Here is a 23,969-nt window from a genome sequence, read left to right on the forward strand (position 1 = left end):
CACATTATCACTTCAGGGGTCTGAAAAAAAAAAAAAATTTCGTTATTAATATGAAAATTTGTATTTGTACATACAGATATTTGTTCTTTAAAACTGTACCATTTCATCACTGTACCTGCACTTCTTCTGGGTTAGACTACGAATTTTTCAGCAGCCCCTCACAATTGGTTGTCGAAATCATATTAGGAATATAAAAAATCCTTGTAGGATTCCCAAAGCATATTATAAGAGAGTGTTACCCAATTTTTGAAACTAATTCAAATTGTAAATTGTGCAAAAATGTAACACGAAGTGTTTAACTAACAATATTTTTAAAAAATGAAAATTTTAAGTTCTACGTCCAACAGTCATGCTGTATAGGCTAAAGAAGACGGTCATAATAAGAATGAATTAAATGCTGAAATGAAGAAAGTCGGGGGAACAGGAGAACCCCGAGAAAATCAGTGTGCACAGTGTTTGTTCAGATTCCATGGCGCGAGCTGGGATCGAGCCAGACCCCCCACACACCAGAGGTGAAGGCTCTACCAATGAGCCACTGCGCCTCAAACAATTAAGATTGAAGAACCACAAAGAAACTTAATTTATTTAAATAACAGTTCGTTGATAACATATGTTACTAATGTCCCCTTGCTTTCAATTGTTTTTTTCCAGTCTATACATATTAAAAGAATACAAATTTATAAATCCATTATTATTCAGTAAGATCGTAAGAATACTATATATAAACAAATAAATATTGTATCACACCTGGTTTTATTTTTTGAGTATGTAATAATTTTGTTCTTTCTTTCTATTTGAAGGTTCTTAGCAAAGTACCAGGCGCAAAGTAATGCTGGAATAAATTGGGAGAACGTGGTGCATGGTGTGTTTGTCAAATGCTTGGAAATTGCACCTAATCTGTCCACCTCAGGTAGCATTGTGAACATTTACAGTGTTAATAAATAGTTAAAATTAAAAATAAAAATAAAAATCTGGTGAGTACGCCAGATAAAAGTGCACATTTTACTGTCTACCTATACTGCCAAGGAGTGGGGGAGAAGACTCAGGGTGTGCAGTATTATCAGTTGCTGAGGCCGAAGAAAATTGAAACATGGGGCTGATGGATTAGAACATTCAAGAATGAACTTTTTTTTTTTTTTTAAATAATAATACTAATGAAAAGATATTTTAAAAACTGATGCCAGTCATACGCTATCAAATAGAACATCCATTATATATAAATATATGGACATGCCATTCAGAATGTGTTCAAAGTTCTGTTACATGTTCCAACACCAACTCCTTTCAAAAACATGCCTAGTACATTGTGACTTCATGAATAATTTTTAAGTCACAATAGTAAGTATGTAAAATATAGATATATATAATAAACATATAAAGTAAACAAAATGTACGTAAAGGTACACCAGTTTAGGAGTTGAGAAACAGTCTTTCCGTGTGACTTACTGCATGACATCTGGTGGACTTGCCTTGCTTTGGTGCTTTTTTGGAGATATGTCATGTGTAATGTTTTTTCATTATTCAGAGGAAAGCATTTGACAATAGTGTGTCTTTTTTGATGGTGATATGTAAAACCCCATAAATAATTCATGCTACCTTTTTAATTTCTGACTTTTTCTTTTTCTATTGCTTCCCCGAAAATATATATACACATATATTTGCTTGCTCCTATTATACGTATAGATACCTTTGTACGTTGTAGAAGTTCTCTTTTAAGTTTCCAAGCACTTGGTGAATTTCAAACCATGATAAAAACTCAACATTTGGTGCTATCATTAGCATTAAAGATTACATTTTGAACCCTTGAATAAGCTTATTTCAGCGACATCAAAGTTTCGATTTTACAACTCAACACCTGCTCATGTGACACTTAATATAGATGCAAATATTATAAGGTTTGTTTTACACAAATTTTGCTTTACTTTGTTGTGATATGTCATTGTATACATCACATTGCTTTGGCATCACTCACTGTATTACTCTGTTGTTTTTGTGATATATTTGCAGTGGAAATGTGTGCAACAAGAAAAAAACAGGTGTTTTCTAAAACAAAATCCGTACCTATACCTCTTTTGTGTGTGAAATATATTATGTTCGTAATTCCATAGCGAATCCCACCCTTTCGTTACCATTGTGTAAATATATAGCTATAAATACGAAAATAAAAAAAAAAAAAAAAAATGAAACTTTGTGAAGGAAGACTTTTCTCCTTCGGAATATTGAATGGAATATTGAACTATTAATAATAGAACAGGCGAAAAAATATGTTTTAAAAACATCAAAATAGCACGCATGTGTATATGTAATCATTTTATTATTGTCTCTATATATTTTTGTAATAAATAGTATTTAATTTGTAAACATTATATTTGTTTATTTAGCAATTAAGCGTTTAAACTGATTCGTAATTTATCAGGGGATTGCAGTTTTTTTTTTTTTTTTTTTAATTACCAAATGGGTTCGTAAAGATGACTTATAATTATTGAGAGGAAAAAAACTGGAAAAGTTTTTATTTAGTTGTCATTAAGTTTATATAGTATTGCGAAGAGCAAGAATTGTCAATTGAAATGAAAGTTATACCTCAAATATTACGTGCTAAGCATATCTATACTGGTAAATCCTCTCAAACACAAATAGAGTTGTTCAAGATATCCTGTTTCGTAAATACTTTGCCTGTGGTTCAAAAGCAAAACCGTTTGTAATAGAAGAGAAACAAGTATATAACTAAAACACAAGCACTAGTACGTATGAAAATATACTGAATATATGTTATGAAGGTGTTTAATATTTTGTTTGTATTGATAAGTACAATATGTAGACAGTTTTTTTTTTCCTTACAAGAGTACAAGGGAGATAAATTTGATATATGTATTGCTTTCAGGGATCGTGTGAGACGATACTAGTTTCTTTTAATTAATGTTTGTTTATATTTTTATTTTTTTTAAATATAAATTGTATAGGTATGCTGAACTAGTCACTGATACGTTTATCTTAGCCAAACTTTTATGAGCAATACATGTATTCAGCGGCGATAGTTCGTTGACTGCATAGCTACCACTCTAGTGCGGGTAGGTTATCCCAAAAATAAAAGTCTTACCTTAAGACAATAACATAATATTCTTTTTAAAATCAGGTTTCGACATTTTTCTTTCATTCATTTAAAAGTCTGTCTATGTTCAGTCTACTTAAGAAGTGTGTATGAAGTGCATGGTTTACACGAATTCTTTATTAAAAAAGAATAAAAAGGAAAAATCGTTCGTTTAATTGATTAATTCTTTCAAAATTAATTACCGTAATTAGTGACATGTGCACTTTCTGAGTAGATTTTAATGAGACACATAGTTTTGTACGATTTTCAGTGTCGAAGATATGTGTACAAATCCATAATTACTTCTTCAAGGACTTAGATATGTTCAGAAGGTACCACTTTCTATCATTAAGAATAAATAAATTGGCTTAGTCATCAAACCAATATTCTTTTAATATTACTCATTCTATTAGATTTCAATGTAACTGAGAAATCTAATCCTTCTGTAAGTGAAAAATAAGTGACACTTTTTTTTTTTTAGCTTGTTTATATTTGTCAAATTTAGGGATGCAAACAATTTAATAATTCTTGCTTTAATTTGTTTCTTGGAAGAATTTTCGCGTAAATAGTTTGAATAGTTGCATGAAATGTTTTTCGAACATATATTCTTTGTCGTTTATTCTCTGCTTAGCTTCTGTTAAAAATTTGTTAAATTTAGAACTGAAAACAACGTACCTCGAAAAATTCTAATATAATTTTCAACCCTAATGGAAAAACTTAAAATACTGATCAAAGAAAGTAATGCTAGTCATAGAGTTTCAATTAGTTACCATAATTGTAGGTCTTACTAGTAACTTTTGCTTAGTCTGTAAAAAATCACTACACAAGTCAAAGCTTATAACTAGTTTTGTGTTTTCTCCATAGAAATGGTATCGTCATTACATTATTAAAATGTTATTCGTGTAAGAAACTTCTACTCCGTAAAGTCTACTAGCGTTATGCCAAAGAGATTACATTGAGCACTAATAAAATTTACTCTAACCTATGGTAATCAAAAAACATATTACACCATCAAGAAACTTAAGTGTTACCACTTGTTTATAAAACTGTTTTAATTACCTAACGACATTTATGTGTAAATCACTGCGTGAATATTAGTTTAAATTTTCGAGCACTATTGAAGTGAATATATGAAATAAAACACATCGTTAACAGTGAATATGGACATAACTAATCCTTTTAAACGCTTAATTGCATGTACGGTGAAATATATATCTTTTAAATATATTATTATTTGTTAGTATGTTTCTTATGGATTTAGTTTACTAAACGAGGTTACTTTTTACTCTTATACAGTACGCCAGTTATGTGATTGGAAAGGCAAAACGTATGGAATTAAAAATAGTTTGGCCCCCCTCTTTTAACTCAACTGTATCAAATATAATACTAATAATAATAAAAATGTAATAGTAATTTCGTGGAAAATTCATTGGTATTAGTAGGCAGAACAAATGAAAAAGAGCAAATAAAAATTGGATCTAAGTAAGAGTGATCTTTTAGTAGAGGGCAGGTTATTTAGTTTAGGAGAGACAGTTTTGAGACTTGTATTTTTGTACTATCATTTTCATTTTTCTTATATATATAACCACTTAACATGTTGAGAAGTTTTTCAGTACCTGACTCTAAACAGAATAAAATAAGATTTGAAAAAAAAAAAATATTGTAGTCAGTTGTAGTCAGTACTTAAAAATACTACATAGGTATATAAGTTTTTTGAATATGTGTATATATATATTTTAAGCAAAACAAAACGATTCCAGTTTTCAGAAAAAAAAAATGATTATAGTGAAGAATATACATATATATCCTGAAAAGACATAATTTGGCTTATGAAATCACAGTGTATATTGCATTCTAGTAAAAAGAAAAGTACTAGTGTTTTCTCCCTTCCTTACTTTTTTTTTATTTCTCAAGAATAGTAGATTTTTTAAACTAAAAAAAAAGATAATGTGATATGAAGGTTTATGTCCATAGAATGGGAGAGACTTGCGGTGATAAGGAAATTTTTAAAATCAAGTTAACTCTTTGTCAAAATATCTTGTGATATTTATTATTAGATGAATGAGAGTTTGCGTAAAATAATAATTTTTTTTAAAAAATCTTCAGATTGTCTTTTTTCTGACAGTGGTTCAACTGATCTGATATTTTTTTAATAAAAAAAAATGCCTTTTTTAAAATTTGTCGATTTATTTAAGGTATTAAAGCCTATATCGTAATTCAAACTTAGATGAAGACCGTAGAAACATTGTTAGCTGAGCTGTACGAAACTAAGAAGTTCATTTGTATCTTTAAAGATTAGAGAAACTTTGTTTCAACTAGCGGAATTACCACTGACGTTTGATTGGTTACATTTGAAAATTTAGTATTTTTTTTAATTAAGAAAAGAAAGGCAGTCTTTTTTTTTAAAAAAAAAAAAGACGAAGAATTCATCTTTTCAAAGATCTGATTTCAGAAAGACTTTTTTTTTTTTTACTTATTCTGTGTTGTACTTAAAGGGGAAAAAAAAGGAGATGGGGAATAGTTACAATAAAGTTGAATGAACGTTCTTTAATATAACTATCCATTACATGAAATCTAAAAACTTAAAATGTTCTGCGGAGAGAAGGATAAAAAATAGATCGCTAAAGTCAAGCTTATGCAACATCTCGAAAGTACTCAAAAACAATAGAGCTGCAGAAACAGATGTATAAATAATGTACAAACTTAGCTTTCAAAGATGTTAATATATATGTTTTGTTTTCTTGTGTATTATCCTTGATTTTCGTTACTTGTCTCCACTAAATGAAAATTTAACAATCTTCATGGCATATACACTTCTAATGCAAACTCAACTTGTTTGTGTCTATTCATGTAGGTTATTTTCATATATATATAAATTACGTCAACGACAGTGGAATAGTAATATCACTATATTAGAAAGCCTTTTGGAGCAATGCACGAAATGTTTCCTTACGTGTTTTTGTTTAGAAAAAAAGTTATTCTTTTTTTTAAGCTTTACAAAAAGTAATGTAATGTTTTTTTTTTAATTGTATTATTTTCATGTATTGTAGACATCAAAATTTGTTGAGCGTTATACTTCATTGTGTATTTTGTACTGATAAACAAAGAAATGTGTATAAAGTCCTGGGACAACTAGTGGTAACAGTACCGTCAAGATAGATAAATTGATTTGTCTCTTGTTTTTTGTACGGTGGACTTTAATACTTACTAGTTGCCAACTACATGTATATCGTAAAAACGTAAAATTTAATCAAATGGCGTTAGTATTTGAATCATTAGATACTCTTATTATTTTTAATGAAAATAAACGTCATTCTTTCTCTCCTCTTCTCTGTTAAGAGTGAAGAAGAAAAGAAAGAAACTTATGTTGATATGTTTCATCCTTTATTTTCACTAAAAATCTGCCTGAAAGGTGTTAGATATAGGTAAAGTCTATATTGTTTCTAACTTATCAGGTTTTATTTTTTTTTATTATTTTTTTTAATTTTTAACTTTCCTAAAGATTTATTAAATGGATATTAAAAATATGTTTGGTCTTTAATGGAACAAATACTCAATGTTTTTACTCTTTTTTTTTTCCGATTCAGTTGAATCATTGTCAGTATTTTAACCTGGAAGAACTTCCAACACTCAGTACAGTAAATGGAGTATCCGAGTGCATGTCCATAGTTAAGAAAAAGCTGGTGTGTGTTGTTTACATTCAAATGAGGTTAAAATAGACAAACTGATACATTGCCAATAGTCACTGCCGCTTTTTGTCTTTGTTGATGTAACTCTGTAATTCCTTAATTCATCCACACAAATCCTGTTAATGATGATAATAATGAAATTGCATGAATGTTTTAAAGAAATATTAAAATACCATTTACAATGTACTGTATTTTTACTCTTTATCGAAGTCCAGAGTGTGTCGTGTCAAGGTTGTAGTGTGTGGGAGAATTTGCTATTTCAGTCACATATTATGTTTTGTATCTTGTCTTAGAGACAGAATTTGACACATGTTTTTTTGTAAAGTGAAAGTATCATAGTCTGCTATTCTGAACTGCCATATGATAGTAACCTATTTTTAATAAATTCAAAACAAAAAAATGCCTTCTCATTAGAGAAAACAAGTACTGTTTTTTTTTTTTTTTTTTAATGTTAATTTGAATGCCTTACTTCTTTAATAGCGTGCATATATACAGCGATTTACAGATCTTACTAGATGTTTTTATTTGGATTAGTATCTATGAAATTTATACGTATATGTGCCAACATAAATAATTATACATACAGATATGAAGATGAATATAACGTATTATCTGTATGATAGAGCATGAATGCAAAGAAATAATGTTGTACGTTTTTCACTCTTTAAAATAATCTATAAAGGTAATTAAATTTCTATTTGTTGGGGACGCTACATCATATGATTGTTGTGATCGGTACAGGAAGAGGAAAGTCGATTGATGTAGCAGATAGTCACTCTCAAGTTCATGGGTTAGAATTATAATACTTCTCTACTCAATGTTGACAAAACGAGTCCAACTCGAATTAACGGAATGTATTGGTGAGCCTCAGTGATACCAAGATTATACAAAAGTTTACGATCTCATGGGCGCCGATACTGGCGTAATCCTTCCCCCCTCCCTAACTAGATTGGATCTTTGGTTGAATATCTGACCACTAAACTTACAACACCTCTAAGTTACATGTTCTTTTTTTTAACATAGTTCGTTTTCCAATATCAATCAGTCGCATCAGTCAGTTTTACTTCTGATGTTTGAGGTTGTATGTGAATTTAATAAATCTTACACAGGCACGCAAAAGATGGAATGTCGAAATTAAGTCAAGATACAATACGAGAGGCGTTATTAGTATTTCTCCTAACCGACTTCCAGTAGTCATAAGGAATAAAGATATGTATGGGACACAGTATAAGTTCTAGTATTTAACTTTCAACTGTCTTTACAGGTGAAGTGTCAGGATGGAGTCAGTGAATACAGACCAGATGTCATGAGTAGGGATGGCCTTTTTCGAAAAATCTGTTTTTTCGATTTTCGGAAATTTAATTTTTCGTTTTTCGCGTTTTCGAAAAATTTTTCGTTTTTCGATTTTCGAAAAATTTTTAGTTTTCCGTTTTTCGACGATTTTTCATTTCTCGAAAAGTTTTCGGAATTCGTGAAATGATAATGTGGGAGGAAATGGGAGTACTTCGGGAAAACCCATGGACACGATGTTGTCTGCCACGAACTTACTTGACCTGATATCCCATGCACAAAAGTTAAGCGTTCTAACACTGAGCTACGGCGCCCCCTTGGATTTGGATTTAATGAAAGGATAGTATATAATGCCTACGATTGACGAAAGTAATCCAATCACGACCAAAATTAGTATGGTTATGGACTGCGATGTATTTAGTACACACGTTAAATATTATGGTATTTGGGACTTTGGTTCCAGAGTTATTGCTAATCAAATTTGTGTTTTAAGTTCGTGATATCGAGAAATTTCACTAAGACGCTTTTGATTAAACTCAAATGATCTTGACGAAAGTTGGTAGGATTGTAAATATTGACGAACTTGGTATGCATGGAAGCTCAGTATAAATTATTATGGTGTACAGACTTTTTGTTCCTGAGTTATTAGCTATCAATGTTAGGTTTGGAATAAGTGAAATCAAGAAATTACATTAAAGCGCGAAAGATGGAACTCATTCAATTTTTACCAAATTTGGCATGGTGGTAGATATTGACGAGTTTAATAATTATAAAGGTAATCAAGAAAGATCTGTCGCTTTTTTACTCAACACCTTCGAGCATCGATATGCAACCTAAGACATACCTGGAAGATCAAAAATAGTCTTCATTAACATCGACGACCTTCTGCCAACGTTTTGGAAGGCCATGTGTTCCATCGCGTTAGAACTTGGTGGGCCGTGAAACGAAGAAGGTATCAAGTGCATTTTACACCTCTGATTTGAACTGGCGTACTGTAAGCTGATCTTCCAAGGAATGGAACAGGTGATAGTCGGACGGTACAATATCCGGGGAGTATGGTGGGTGCAATAGTGTTTCCCATCCAAAGTGTAGAATGGTGTCCCAGGTCATCCTAGCCACATGGGGCTTAGCGTTGTCCTGTAACAAGACCCTCCTTTGCGATTCAGAAGTGCTGGCTCCAGAGTTTTGAGTTTTTTCTTGAACACGGCTCAACTGCTGACAGTACACAGTTGCATTGATGCTCTGACTAGCTAGTAGCAGTATTTTTTTTTTTCAAAATACTGTCCAGAAAATTTGGACTTGAACTTAGTAAAATGAAGAAATGTCATTAAAACGCGTTAAACTCATCCGATATTGGCTAAAGTTGATATGGTCATAGACTTTAACGTGTTTGGTATGCGTGCGAGTTCAGCACGAAATATTGTGATGCACAGACCTTTGATTCTCGGTTCTTGAGGAATATAAATTAGAAATAATAATTCACAAAGGTAAACAATGTAAAATTATATTTTACAGAATATTAAAATATAAATGCGTTATCGACAATATATTTTATAATGTAAAAAAATACTACCGGTAACAAATTACCAAATAGAAGGATCCTGTATAAACTGATCGTGATAGTATCAGGCAACTCTGTAATAAATTGACTTTTAACAATTGGTTTTAACAAAATATGAAACATGAAGTGATTATGTGCTGATACTGATTCTAAAGACTCCTCACTAAGATCCCCTATTCATTTCTCTTATTTTCTATAACTAACTAAGTCAGTATCAAAAACTATTTGATTGCTTTCAAAAATAGGCAATTTAATACTAACAAAATACTATTGAATGGTTTATTTGTTCTAAAGATGTTTTATATACGGTAGGACAAAGAACTAAGTATCTGACTATAATAATCTTATCAAACAAGAATTCAAATTTTAAACAGGTGGGTCTTCGTTTTCGTATTAGTTTTTACTGCTTCTAACTTCAGTAGGAGAAGAATACTAAGATGAAATATTTTTTATTTGGTTGTTTGTTGAAGTTCAGCGTCCCTTTTCAGTATCGAGCGAGACTATACAAGACGTGGACCTACATTTTAAAGTGGAATCCGAACCACCATAACACGTTCAATGCTTTCCCACTCGGGATCCTGTGCATCAAAGGAATATGCGCTAGCCACTAGACCAGTGGGCAGGGCTTGAAATCTTTTCTTGGAATTATGAAATTATATGTTTAAAATAAACTTTTGTCACATCCTAGTACCTCTCTCGTTCTATGAGAAAAAAAAGTTTTAACCGGAGATTTAGAAAGTATTTATCACTTTCGGTTGCATTAAACTTAGAGATGGAAACTACCATTGTGACACAGAATCCATATCAAAAACTGATTCCGGCTATTGTTTTATCTTTACTATGAAACTGGAAATGGTAGTTTCTCACCATTTCCGGTTTACATACCGGGATAACGATCGAGATGACAATCTTCGAATCCTGAATTCATATATATATATTATGAAACATCTCGTTATCTCTTATTATTTTTGCTCTGTGGTGATCACTATTGAAATTAGAAGTGGCAGTAAATTTCTACCACAGGATAAAACTTGGAGATAGTCTATTGCCAAGGTACCGAATTCATGCTTCTCGCTACCTATTACCATGCTTGCTCTATGGTGATCAATACTGAAACCGGGAGTTGTAATCAGGGGCGGATCCAGGACGGTCTTGTGGGGAGGGGTTTGTAATACTGCTACTTAGAGCTACTTTTAAGAGCTTTAAACTCTGGGATGGGTTTTATTTATATATAAAATAAGAAAGTGTCCTCTTCTGGAGGGGGGAAATCGCCCCGCCCCTGGTTGTGATACATATCTCCTACTTCCTGTTTTTGTAGAGAAACAAGTGAGTTTCGTTTCACAGTGTAAAACTACGGTAGACTCCCAATCTATGCGAATTGAATACTCACACTTCAGTACAACAAGTAGCACAACTAAAACTCCTGGTTGAAATAGATTAATAAGATCAAAGATAGAATCTGTTCCTCGGATGCTGAATCCGTATCAAAAAGCCATTATTAGCTATCACTTTTCGTTTTTGTTCTATGGCGATAAAGATTAAAAGCAGGAATGGCTAATTTGAACCACTTCCGGCTTGAATAGAGGGTTAAAGGAGGGGATAGAATCTATTCTTAGGACGCTGAATCGATTTCGGAAAACAACTTCTCGATATATTTTATTGGTTTTGCTCTATGAATATAAGTAATTGGAACCGCAAATAGTAGTAAATTTCAAGCATATCAGGTTACAAAAGAGAGATGCAGGTTATGACGATATATCTCTTAAAACCCTGAATTGATTTCAGAAAATTGCTTGTCGCTATCTATTACAATTTTTGTTTTATCGGCGACAAGTGTTAAAACCCGGAAATGGTTAATTTTGAACACTTTCGGTTCAAATAAAGTGTTAACGAAGAAGGTGGAATCTATTCTTGGGACGCTGGATTGATTTCTAAAAAATGCATCTCGATATCTCGCATCGATTTTGTTCTATGGAAATTAGTATCACCTATAAAATCAAAAATAGTAATAAACTTCAACCAGTTCTGCCTTTGTGGAGTGTTGCGGATTGTAATGGTATTTCCTCTTGAGACCCCTGAATCGATTGTAGGTGAACCACTTGTGCTATCTATTACCAATTTGTTCTGTGGCGATAAATGTTGAAACTTGTAATCGTTAATTTGAACCACTTCTCGTGTGAATAGAGATCAAGGAGAATGTAGAGCCTATTCTTAGGACGCTTAGTCGATCGCGAAAAACCGCATCACGATTTCTCCAAGTTTTTGCTTTGTAAAAATCAGTATTGAAACCAATATACTAGTAAATTCAGCCACTTCGGTTTCGATAGTATTGTGGGTTGTGATGATATATACTCTTGAGACTCTGTATCGATTCGATTGAAGAAAAAAAAAACTTGTGGCTATCTATTACTATTTTTGTTCTATATCGATCAATGTTGAAACCGAAAATGGTTATTTTAAACAACTTCCGATCAGAATAGAGGATTAATGGAAAAGATAGACCTATTTTTTGGAAGCTGAATCGATTGCAAAAATCTACATCTCGATATCTCTTAATTCAGTATTGAAACCGGAAATAATAGTAAATATAAACAATTTCTGGTTTTGATTAAATGTTGTGGATAGTTATATGTTGTCTTAAGACGCTAAATTGTTTGCAATAAATCGCTTCTCGCTATCTATTATTCTTTTCGTTCTATAGCGATAAAAGTTGAAACCAAAAAATGGTATTTGAACCACTTACGGCGTGAATGGAGGGTTAATGAAGGAGATGGAACCTATTGGGGGCTCTAAATCGATCGCAAGAAACGACTTCTCAATATCTGTTACTGTTTCTGCTCCGACACCTGTCGACAGACAGACGGACAAAGCCATTCTAAAGACTTCCGACACTTATGCATATCTTAAGCTGCAAGTGTAATAAGGGAGAACATTGAATATATTCTTGGGACACTGAATTGGTTTTGGAAAACCGCGTCTTTCTATATATTACCATTTGTGTTCTGTGGCGATTAACAATGTAGCAGAAAGCGATAGATCTCTACCACTTCTGGATTAAATAAAAGTCAAATGCATTAGATGAATCTGTTCGTGTTACAAAACTATGTATGCTTCTCGCTATTTCTTACCGCTCTTGCTCTGATGCCAGCCGACAGACGAACGGATGGATAGACAGACAGATGAACATAGCCGTTCTATAAGACTTCCTATACGTATGCATACTATACTGTAGTTTGGAAGTCCTAACAAATGAAATGAATTCAGTTTGTTTTATGATTTTTATCCGTTTTCCCGTTTCTCGACAGTTTCCGTTTTCGAAAAACTTTTCGTTTTCCGTTTCTCGAAAAAGTTTTCGTTTTTCGAAAAAATTTTCGTTTTCGAAAAAGTGTTTTTCGAAAAAATGTGGCCATCCCTAGTCATGAGGCCTTGAAAAGTATCAGATACAAACAAGGTTGCCAGGACAAATTGGTAGTTATATGGCCAAGATAATCCGTTCTATGGTGTCATAAAGTACTACCATTGGCAATTCGAATGAGATGAATTTCGACGTAAATGACTTCTGTTCTCTGTTCACACAGTGATCAGTTGATGATGATACTATCAAAAGTTTGTGGCCACCATATTGTAAGATCACCAAATGATAAGTCGGAAATAACTGAAAAGTCATTGTAGAAAAAAAAGGAGGGAGGGGTGAATCCAGCAGCATCTGAATATGTGAACGATATAGCGCAACAGTAATGACTTGATGTCTGAAACGCTGAAATTGGAGGAAATTGAAACTGTATTGACATCTACTTATAACAGTTGATTGAGAATGAAGAATTTCCAGCTATTCCCTTCTGTATTTGACGACTTGTTACCGCATATTTAGCTGTAATTTCAACATAGCCAGCGATAAAGTCGTTATTCTTGGGCTATATCAGTGTGGCTAATTCTTTTCCTTTCCTTTTTTTCACCTTTCCAGGAGGACAAAGACTACTTTTGTAATTATTTGTACTTGAGAAAAAAAAAACTTCAAATGGCATTTTCGTTATATTAATAATACAGAATAAAATAATGGACATGGCGCAAGACGTGACTCTGAGATCCATCCTAGTCTAAAAGGTGAAAGTACTAGGACTCCATAATCCCTTCTTGTGAAAACGTATCTTTATTCCTCTGGTGGCAAAGTAATGCTCAGTCTTTTGAAAGAAGAGTAAAGTACTGATGGCAGGTTTCCTACCGAGACCACAATACTTGGGACTTCATCGCTAAGGAAGCTCCCGAAATCCACCGAAAAGCGGTATGCTTTCTAAGGGTTCCGTGTCTTACAAGACAGTGTTCCTGTTTACAATTTCCACATCGTACTAATAGAAACCCCTTCCTCCAACTACGAAATTTCTTATCCTTTTTATTATATAATACGAGTTCCACCTATTTTCTTGCCGTGAAATTATTTTTGAAATACAGGACATTCTAGATTATTCCTGAAGTGTAGTCACAGCTCCAGTCCCAATGTGCTCAAATTCTACAAAATTGAGATCAGCAGCTCCATTGTCGAGGACTTTGAAGCTTAAAATATATAAAATTATAATCATGCCTGTTGTTCTTTATGGTTGCGAAACATGGTCGCTTACTCTGTGGAAAAAACAGACTAAAAGTATTTGAGAATAAAATCTTGAGACGAAAATTCGGACTCAAGAGGAACGGGAATGGCGGAAACTTCATAATTTACACCATTTACCAAACATTATCATCAAGTCTAGGAGGTTCAGGTGGGCAGGTCATGTGGCCAGAATGGAAGAAGGTAGGAATGCTTTTAAAGTTTTAACTGGAAATTCAATCGCAAAACTACCATTAGGAAGACCTAAGCGCAGATAGGAGGACAATATTAAGATAAATCTCGCAGAAATAAGAATACAAAGTAGAAGGGATCCAGTTAGCTACGGACAGAAAGAAGTCAGTGGAGACCTTTTGTGAACGAGGCATTGAACCGCCGGGTTCCATAGGCTATAGAGAGAGTGAATGAGAGAGGTAGCAGCTCCATTGAATTATGGAAGAAGTCTCTGGCTCTAAGTGACAGTTACAGAAAAGACTTAACTGTGCCAACTTGTGTGTCATCCAATCATTGATAAGTGTGTCAGCATGAAATTCGAATATATATTTAATCCACTCTGTGTTTCTAATCACTGATGAAGATTAGTTGAAGTGCAAGAAAGAATTTTTCAACGAATATAATTACTAATAGATGCTGTAGGGTACATATTAATATACACTCATGTGCTAAAGTTAAGAATAATATGGTTTGCAAGATGTATCACATGTAAAAAAGAGTGGTCGTATATTATTGGAATTTTTGATAGTAACAGACTGAAAACGATGCGAGAAAAGACGCCTAATAGGCAACAGAAACGAAAATGCACGAGCGCGAAAATCAGGAAATGTACCCTCGTGGTATTGCACGAAAAAAGGGTTTTGTACAGGGACATTAATAGTTTGTGTGATCTCCCCGCAATGCAAAACGTACAGCATAACGTGATTGCATGCTGAGAGGAGGTTATCAAAAAGTGGTTGGGGTGTGGCTTGCTATTCTTGAACCCACCCTGACGGTGTGCAATTCGCCTACCAAAGATGTTCCATGCATGTTCTATTGGGATCAAGTCTGGTGATCGACTAGACCAATTGAATCGTCTAATGTTCTGAGTTTCAAGATGCTCATTCACTGTTCCAGCTCAATGGGACGTGCACTTTTTATCATTCATTAGGACGAAATGTGGGTCCACTGCGAATAGAAACAGACTAACACACCGGTTCAGGATGTCATCTCGATATTGTATACCTATGATCGTAACCCCGTGGGAAAACCTGCAGGAGCACGCGAGACCCCAAGATGACCCCACCCCATCGATGATTTCTCCACTCCTGTTATGTTCCAGTTCAGTAATGTTATCTGAAAAAAGAAACGTGTTTCAGATTCTCTCCAGATAAATACACGTCGGGATTCACTGGTGAGAAGAATTTCACGAATTATCTTAATTTCCTTTTCCGCGTACAGTACGCGATGCACCATCCGAAAACACGTTTTATTCTGAAGAGAATGACGTACCATCTATCATATTCAAATGAATAGTGTTGTTGTTGTTTTTTATTTCGTCTTCTATTTTAACACTTTGCTCATGAAATTCTTGGTCTTTTAACAGAATTGGAAGATATTTTTCGTCTCATAACTATCAAAGATATCACGATGCGGTTTGACACATGTTACAAATGGAGAAAAGTATTTTTCAACATACATTGAATCCAGTTACCTGCAACTGGTGCTGGTCAAGATGACACAAAACTTCCCGAAAGGGATTTTTTGGAGCGGAATTTCACGAACTTTTCAAATTTTCATTTTCTTGTACACTTCTCCAAAATATAATTGCATGCCTGAATTTTTCAGTCTCTTAAAATTGTGTTTGGCAACAACGCATTTGAAGTAATAGGAAGGGAAGTTATAAGAAAGGAAGATAGTGAAGCTAGGAAAGTTAGGAAATGAAGATAGTGAAGCTTTCCTAACTCACTTATTGCTTGCTGTTTGAAATATTCAGGTCCTATTTCATTATTTAATGCAATATTAGTTTCAGAGGAAAATAGCACCTTGACAAATGCAGAAAAGTTTGTGTAGTTAAAGAAAACATACATGCTTTGTAACCTCCTAAAGAAAATCGTAAAAAAACGAAGAGGATTTTAAAGAGTTTCCCTACCTTTTAATAAAACTGAAAGGTTGTTCCTCAATTTGTTTTGATAAGCCGTGTATGTTTAATTCTTTCTTTCTGTTGAAGCTTAAATCTTTTGAACCTGGTTCGAATTCCATTGGGCGCCTTAAAAAAAAAAAAAAAAAAAATCCGCTGTTCTTAGTTTACAGTTTCTGATTTTATGATTCATTTCCTTCTTTCTTCAGAAGAAGTTATGCTTTAGTACGTAACTGATTGCAGTTTGTATCCGACGATTTCCCAAACGCCAAGGAAATTAATAACCTGAGTATTTTTCACTCGCCTGGCAGCTATAATGTTTAACGTATTTCAACCAAATTTTAAATGTTAAGTTTTCATGTGATCCTCCAGGGGAGATGCTTCAAATTTTCTTCCTACTCCTAAAAATAAGGGTAGTTTACCTAAGGGCAAAAATAATAACAATAATAAAAAATAGATTTTCTCAGAAAGAGCTCTAACGATTTTGTTTATATTTCATAAATTAATTTTTCAATAACAATTCTATCATGTGGTATAAGTCATTCCTCTGGGGAAAATCGAGAAGGTGTAGTTTAATCTTTGGATGTTTTTTTTTTCTTCTTTTTTTCGGATGATTGTCTCAAAAACGACTCAAGCCATTGTATTCGTATTCCATCAAGAAATATTTCATTAATCTAAATATTGTATAAATTGCCCCTTACGAAAAGTATCATAAGAGGTAGTTCACTTTTGGGGAGGATTTCGTTTTCAGACTACTTTCTGAAAAGCATCCCAAAACGATTTTGGCCATATTTCATTAGACACGTAGCTACAATTTCGTTTCGGGAAGGGCAAGGACACGAAAATCTTTCGAGGTCTCTGCCTAATCCTTTATAGTCTGCATGTTGCAACTGGGAAACACACACATGCCTAAATTCATTAAATTTCAACTCATTGTCTACTGCTTAAAAATAAATGAATCTCTCATTTTACTTTAAAGTATAGGCGTATACTTACTGCATAATACAATGAAAAGAGTTCATCTATCCGTTCACAGAAGTAATTTTCTTTGTCTGCTAGCGTTCATAATATTAATCACCTCAACATTAAGTGACAGGGTGGGAATGTATTGATAGGAGCGCAAGTCCTGTAAGCCACTTCCCACACTTCTGTTTCGGAAATGAGATTTGATTTTTTTCACTGAAGAAAATGATTTCTGCATCGACGTGGTTGAAACAGGCAAGCAAGTTAAGATATTGACTAGCTCGCTGATTGTTGGTAAGAAGGCTGAATTACAGACATCGAGCACATCCGTAATTTCGACAGGTTTATTTGGTTCATGATTCTACTTTTCACATCACATACTATACTCAGCATTGAGGACGGATTCTGAAGCAAAATCAGTCTAATACTTCTGAATTTTTGCGAGATCTTTTAGTTTTCCTACCTCGGTATGTCTTGGCAAAAGTATTTCTATTGCCCCGAACTTCATTTATCCCTTGCACATTGGGTGAGAGGTTATCTTATTTGATATTTCACGGAGTGTACCTCCTTAGCTAGTACCAAAGAAAGAACTAACAAGGGAATACGTTATAGATAAACAAAGTCAGGTTGTGCTTACAAGGTAAGCAGATGGGCTGCCTACAGAACCATCTTACTTAGCAGATGACCTTGTCCTGAATGCTCCAAGTCATAACATAAGCACGTGTACTTATGGTTCAAACATTTAAACATAAATACAACGTCGTCTGTTAGAGCTTTGAACATTTAGTTGAAGAGCGCTGGTTACGCTAGTTCGATTCTATGGCTGGGTAGCCAAACTTGCGGCGTCACCTTTTCCAATAATTAGAATTTTGGCTATGGGAACCAAACCTGAAAAGCGCTACCTTGCGTCTTATATTACCTTGAATTTGTATCCGTAGCTGACATTAAGGAAACGAAGGAAGAAAAAGAAAAAAAAACATTGGGTCGCCGTTATTCCTTCTTACACTATAATTTATAGACCAGTAAACGCAACGCTACTTACTCCAGATTCTTGTACACTACTTGCGTTGTCAATGTTAAGGAAAAGACGAGGAAAAGAAAGAAAAAAAATCATTTAAGATAACACCATATATCTTGCATCTCTGTTTATTTAACTTTCCTTATAATAAACGTATAACAAAAGACTCTCATTGACATTTATGATCGTGGATAGCTAGATTCAGGAAAAAAAAAAAAACTTTGTATTCAGTTTAAGTTTCTCAAACCCTTTAGCGCCAACACAACTCAAAGGTGAATAACAATATAAATTAAGCCACACTGTACTAACAGTAAGAGAGTTGTTTACATTTCTAAACAATAGCATAAAGTCCTTGGTAGGCTACTTCACCAAAGGAAATTTACCGATTACATTACCACTCGTAAACATCTCCTTGCAAAGAGAGAGAGACCTACGGCTGCGTCGATTTAACCTTCCCCCTTTTAGTACATAACTTCTCCACTTCACCCGCATCCAACTGCTAAGAGGGCATTTCCCTCGACATTTACTATTAGCAGCGGCGGTAATAACATTAAACTCTGTAGCACATTATGGGGAACACAAAACCAGCCAATGAAATTAGACTCGACTTCTGACACTCCCGCATTGAAGTACGAGTGGTATCGTACACCCACCGTCTTAACGTGCCTCACTGATCTAGTGAGCAACATCACAATCAAACGTAACAGGACAATTCGAGAATGCAAACTTGGGGTGCGGCGACTTGATGCTTAGATTGTAAATTATATAGATATACTTACGTATATAGTTATTGATGAACAATACGGAATGCCCGCTGCTAGACAGACGTAAACTAGCCATCGCTAATCAATCCTTAATTTATCAAATAGAATACCTGAGAGAATAAACAATACGGAATACCTGTTGCTCACATACATGTGCTAGATGGCAGCGAGTAATATATTATACATCTAGACAACTCTAAGAGATGATTTTTATTCAGAGCAAGAGAGAAACGGCTTTGATATCAGACTACCCCGCTGGCGTATGATTCAACTTACTGGATAGAGACTCACTCTCGTTTACTCGGACATGTTACGGACAAAACTCATTTCGGACAATATTATGGACATTATAAACTGACTCGGATAATATATATATATATGTATACACCAAGAAAACTGAGAATTATTGAACGTATATTATTGTTTGTTCATAAGTAATCTGTAGTAAGATAATGAACACACGAAGACATTAATATGACGTTAGATGTTATATTTTAAATAATTTGGACAACTATAAACGGTGGACAATTTCTTCCGCAACTTCCCGGATGATACCAGTTTCTTCACAAGACGGAATAAAAGAAATAGACATATTTACCTAGTAGACAGTTACCAAAGCTCACCCGACCGTGGTTTCACTTTACGAATAGGGACACTGAGGAAACACTGTGAAACAGCACTCCAGGGTGACGACCGGTCCTGACGTCTCCTCCAACATCTCACCATGTGTACAGCCATAACCTCGGCGTGGATTGATCACACGACGACTCCTCCTTGGTTAACAGCAAAGCATACGTTCCACTGCTATCTCCACCAGGTAGACAAACGATCACTGCAAAGCTGCTGCAATGTTCATCCTCACAACAGCGACCACAGTTAGACACATTAAATTCCGGAGAGGCAGGCTGAGCTGACAACAAGTAATATAGGACGAAGTCCCTTGCCAAGAAAACGTAGTAAGGGTGGACGGAAATTTACAACGTCAAGAGAAGGAGGCCATACATCAATCGAGTTCAGTCTCGGAGACAGCACAAAAAGGATTTCTGAACTTCAGCTTTCATCACATTAACAGTTAGGAAATATCTAACCAATCCCAGCCATATTCCAAAACGCACAGGTCGAATATTTGAGTAAGTTCTCTTGTGATTCTTGTTTATACCCGCTAGCCTAGCATACCGTTCGACTAAACAGCTTCTTTAAATATTTATATTAAAGAACGGCCACTCACTGCATAATTCACTGTAAATTAATGTCCAAAAATATGGACAATCGTGCTTTTCACCTCACCACGGCCATGTTCGCAGTTCGTAGTACAAAGAAAAGGTGAACCAGAGGGGGCTCTCCGCAGCCCTCTCACTTCCGGATTGGTCATTCCATACTACGCATCAGAGCGTAGAATGGAAATAACAGATTTTATAATAAAACAAATATAACTAAAGGAGAATAAAAATTATATAAACGGGCATTTATATATGCAGATTCATAATAATCCTTCCGTTTTACATGAAACACAAAAATTTAAATTATTTCAAACGATCCGAGCTACTCTCAAAAGCCGCTCAACGCAAACCATAGACGTACAAAGGAAAGTAGCATACTACATCTACACGCACTAGTCCAATTGTCGACCATCTTGAATCCTTCATGAGAGTCGAGAATTGAGAAAATAAAAAGAAATAATATTAGCTGAGAGCTGCTTGAACATTTCCGCAAATATTCTCTTTGAGAAAATGTAACGCTCAAAGAGGAACGTTACATAGTAAAGGTCATGCTGAGTGTGAAATGCTTGTCTAAGCAGCTCCTCCACTTACGTACTACCAAAAGCATTTCATATAGAGAAATGCTCATTCCACCTGAAAACTAGGCCCTCCTCTTGTTTAAACTATCGACGCTACAAGCGCACAAAATTCGTTTCTGAATATAGATATAAATAATGTGTTTGTCATTTTCTTAGTACAGCGCGCCTCTTGCCACCCTCAAAATGTTCTGAGTGTGAGTTCGTGATCTTGAATTTTATTAGCTGCTGTGTTATTTACTTTTAAATACTAGATTAAGTAATACCTACGAAGAAGAACTGCTTAGCAAAGTACCTCACACTAAAATCGTTCTTGTACTCAGTGTTCAAAACTGAAATACGCAAATATACAAACTATTCAAAACATTCAACATTAAGTACAACCTCGTCTGGTACAACTTAAAAATCTGAGTACAACTGTGTTCTCAATGAGAAGTGCTTTTCTAAGCAGTCTTCCTACTTAAGTATTATCAAACCTAATATTTGAAAGTGGATAACTCAGTAACTGATAAAAATCAAAGATCATGCACTCACATTCGACATTCAAGATTCAAACTTAAATATGTAGGCCTAATACAAAAACTGCCAAACTAGATTTCTTGTTATTGCACTGAAATAGCATCAAAGAAAACAAGAAATAAATTACATGTCAGAGGAAAATTCTAACTTATGCTCACTGATGCTTATAGGTATAATTTACTTCTTTATTAAACCGAAAATGTTACAAATTCAGCAGCATCGCAATTCTCAAACAAATTTATTTTTACCCTGATTTATACTGCTCGTCGAATTTGATCATCAATATCATCTTCACTTGAATCGTTAGCAAACCTTAACTGTCTCAACCTACCCACTATTATCCTGTCTTGCAAGAATTCACACTTTACTCGCCCAAATTTGGCGGAGTAAATGTTATTCCTAGAGTAGTTGATTTACTCGAATAATCACTCCAAGAAATCCAACTGTGTCCTGCTTCCGATTAAGTGTCTACTTACTCTAGAGTAATAGCTTAATCTAGTTTGAAGAAACAGGTCCAGTGGGTATTAAATTCCACTTTACTATCGCAATACTTAATCTGAGAGTAGATTTGATTAGGATTATTATTTTGTATTCTATTTCTTTGTCTTTCTCTTCCTTTAGTTTTCCTTTTAACCCTTTCCACTTTGTCCTTGGCCAAAATTTTGGAAGATAACTTCCCTCCCCTTGGCTACATCCCTGTACTTCATGAATAAATGTTTAATTATTATTCTTATTAATGCTACGTAAATCCCTTGCATGATAACGTACACAAGGATTGCAGTGAGTTTCTTTGACAATTTTGTAAAACACTACTTCGATTCTATTATTTTATAAACAAATATTTCACTAATATTCCTAACATATAGCATAAGTTATTTTTATTATGAACAAATCTACCACGGGTAGGTTACTTTTGGGAATGAGTTTCCCTTCGGTAAAGTATTCTGAAAATGCTTTGAAATTTTATTGGTGTTTCACAAGAAAAGGTATCATTAATAACCGCAGCATAACATGATTTAATTTAAGAATTTGGAGCGAGAAAGTTTAGTGTGGTGGCATATATCTTTTATTGGAGACTGCAATCGTGTAGGAATCCACAAACAAAAAGAAGTCATTTGGTTATAAAATGGCTAAACAACCCTTAATGTTATTTCTTCACTTCATATGGATTAACCCCATATCTATCATAAGCCCATCTTTCAAACTATGTAAGTATATGTTTATTATTATTATTATTATTATTATTATTATTATTATTATTATTATTATTATTATTATTATTATTATTATTATTATTATTATTATTATTATTATTATTATTATCATTGCTGTATCTCGGTTTAAACCTATTTCAGCTTAGTAATCTGACGACTGTCTCTGACAAGTGCATATGATTTGAAGAATTCATCTTCTCCAAAAAACTTTCTGACCATGTGACAAGTGTCTAGTATTACTGATTTTTGCAGATTTGTTAGATGTTTTGCGTTTATCTATTAAAGTTGCGTCACACTACCTTTAGAGACAATTGCTTGCTGTAGTTGAGATAATGATTAGTCTTACTATAACTTTCTCACATTTCCGTAACTTTTTGATTTTGTCAGCCAGGTATTTATATTTGTTTATTTTCATACTGAATGTATGAATCAATGGTACCGTTATATTTTAAAATGTTATTTCTCAGTCCATTTATTGATAATAGTAATGTCGGGTCCGTTTGCAGGTACTGGTATCTTTACATCTGTTCTGATTTCTCGATCTCAGTAGACTTTGTTCTTATCATTTTCAAGTACTGGACTTGGCTGGTATATGTCAAAAACTATATTATTATAACTAAATAATAATAATAATAATAATAATAATAATAATAATAATAATAATAATCTTCAGCAGAAAATAAATAACTTTAGATAAACACACTGCTGACCCATGTAAACTGTCGAATGGAGAATATAAGGGTATACGAGCCATAATCGGAGCTCCTTCGTGGCTAAGCGGTTAGCGCACGCGCCTTTGGCGTGGGAAACTCGGTTTCGGTTCCCGGCGGGAGCTCATGTTGGTCGAATTCCACACTAAGCAGGTCCCGTCTCATGTAGCCTTGCTACTGAAAGGGACGTTAAACTCAAAATCAACTCGAGTCATGATTGGAAATAGGGGGTGAAGTAGGTATGCATGCATATTTTGTGCATCCTTCAGTCACATACTTGATCTAAGCATATAAAGACATAAGTCAAGGATATTTGGGCTCGTACTATGATTTATAATTACATCATTGTATACCATTTTTTTTTCCTTAAATTAATGGAAATACTTTTTGTTGTCGTTGGACACTAGTGTGCTCTAAATATAACTATTTTCATGTGGTAATAACAACTTTCTTTTTTTTATTACAAAAAATTTATTGAGTTCGAAAATATACAATTGTGTCTATCTACAAAATATTTTTTTCTAAATCCTTATAACCCTTTCAAAACAGGTAACGGTCAAACTTCTGTCTTGATTTAAAAAAAAACACACACACTTCTAAATTATTTTCTATTGTAAATATGAAGTATATTTTAGGTAAGAACAG

At 33.9% G+C, this 23,969-nt stretch overlaps 1 protein-coding gene across 2 annotated transcripts in view; it reads left to right on the top strand.

Moving 5' to 3' along the window:
- Positions 1-6,882, top strand: part of Flo2 (flotillin-2) — a 112,032-nt gene extending 105,150 nt beyond the window's left edge. For both annotated transcript variants that reach the window (XM_081768715.1, XM_081768716.1), the window contains one exon: positions 801-6,882. In XM_081768715.1, coding sequence (XP_081624841.1) covers positions 801-830 — 30 coding nt within the window. In that variant the 3' untranslated portion in view covers positions 831-6,882. The remainder of the gene's footprint in view (positions 1-800) is intronic.
- The last annotated feature ends 17,087 nt before the right edge of the window (positions 6,883-23,969 follow it).

Source organism: Thermobia domestica, chromosome 8 (genome assembly GCF_964235325.1).
Source record: "Thermobia domestica chromosome 8, izTheDome1.hap1.1, whole genome shotgun sequence".
Lineage (NCBI taxonomy): Eukaryota > Metazoa > Arthropoda > Insecta > Zygentoma > Lepismatidae > Thermobia > Thermobia domestica.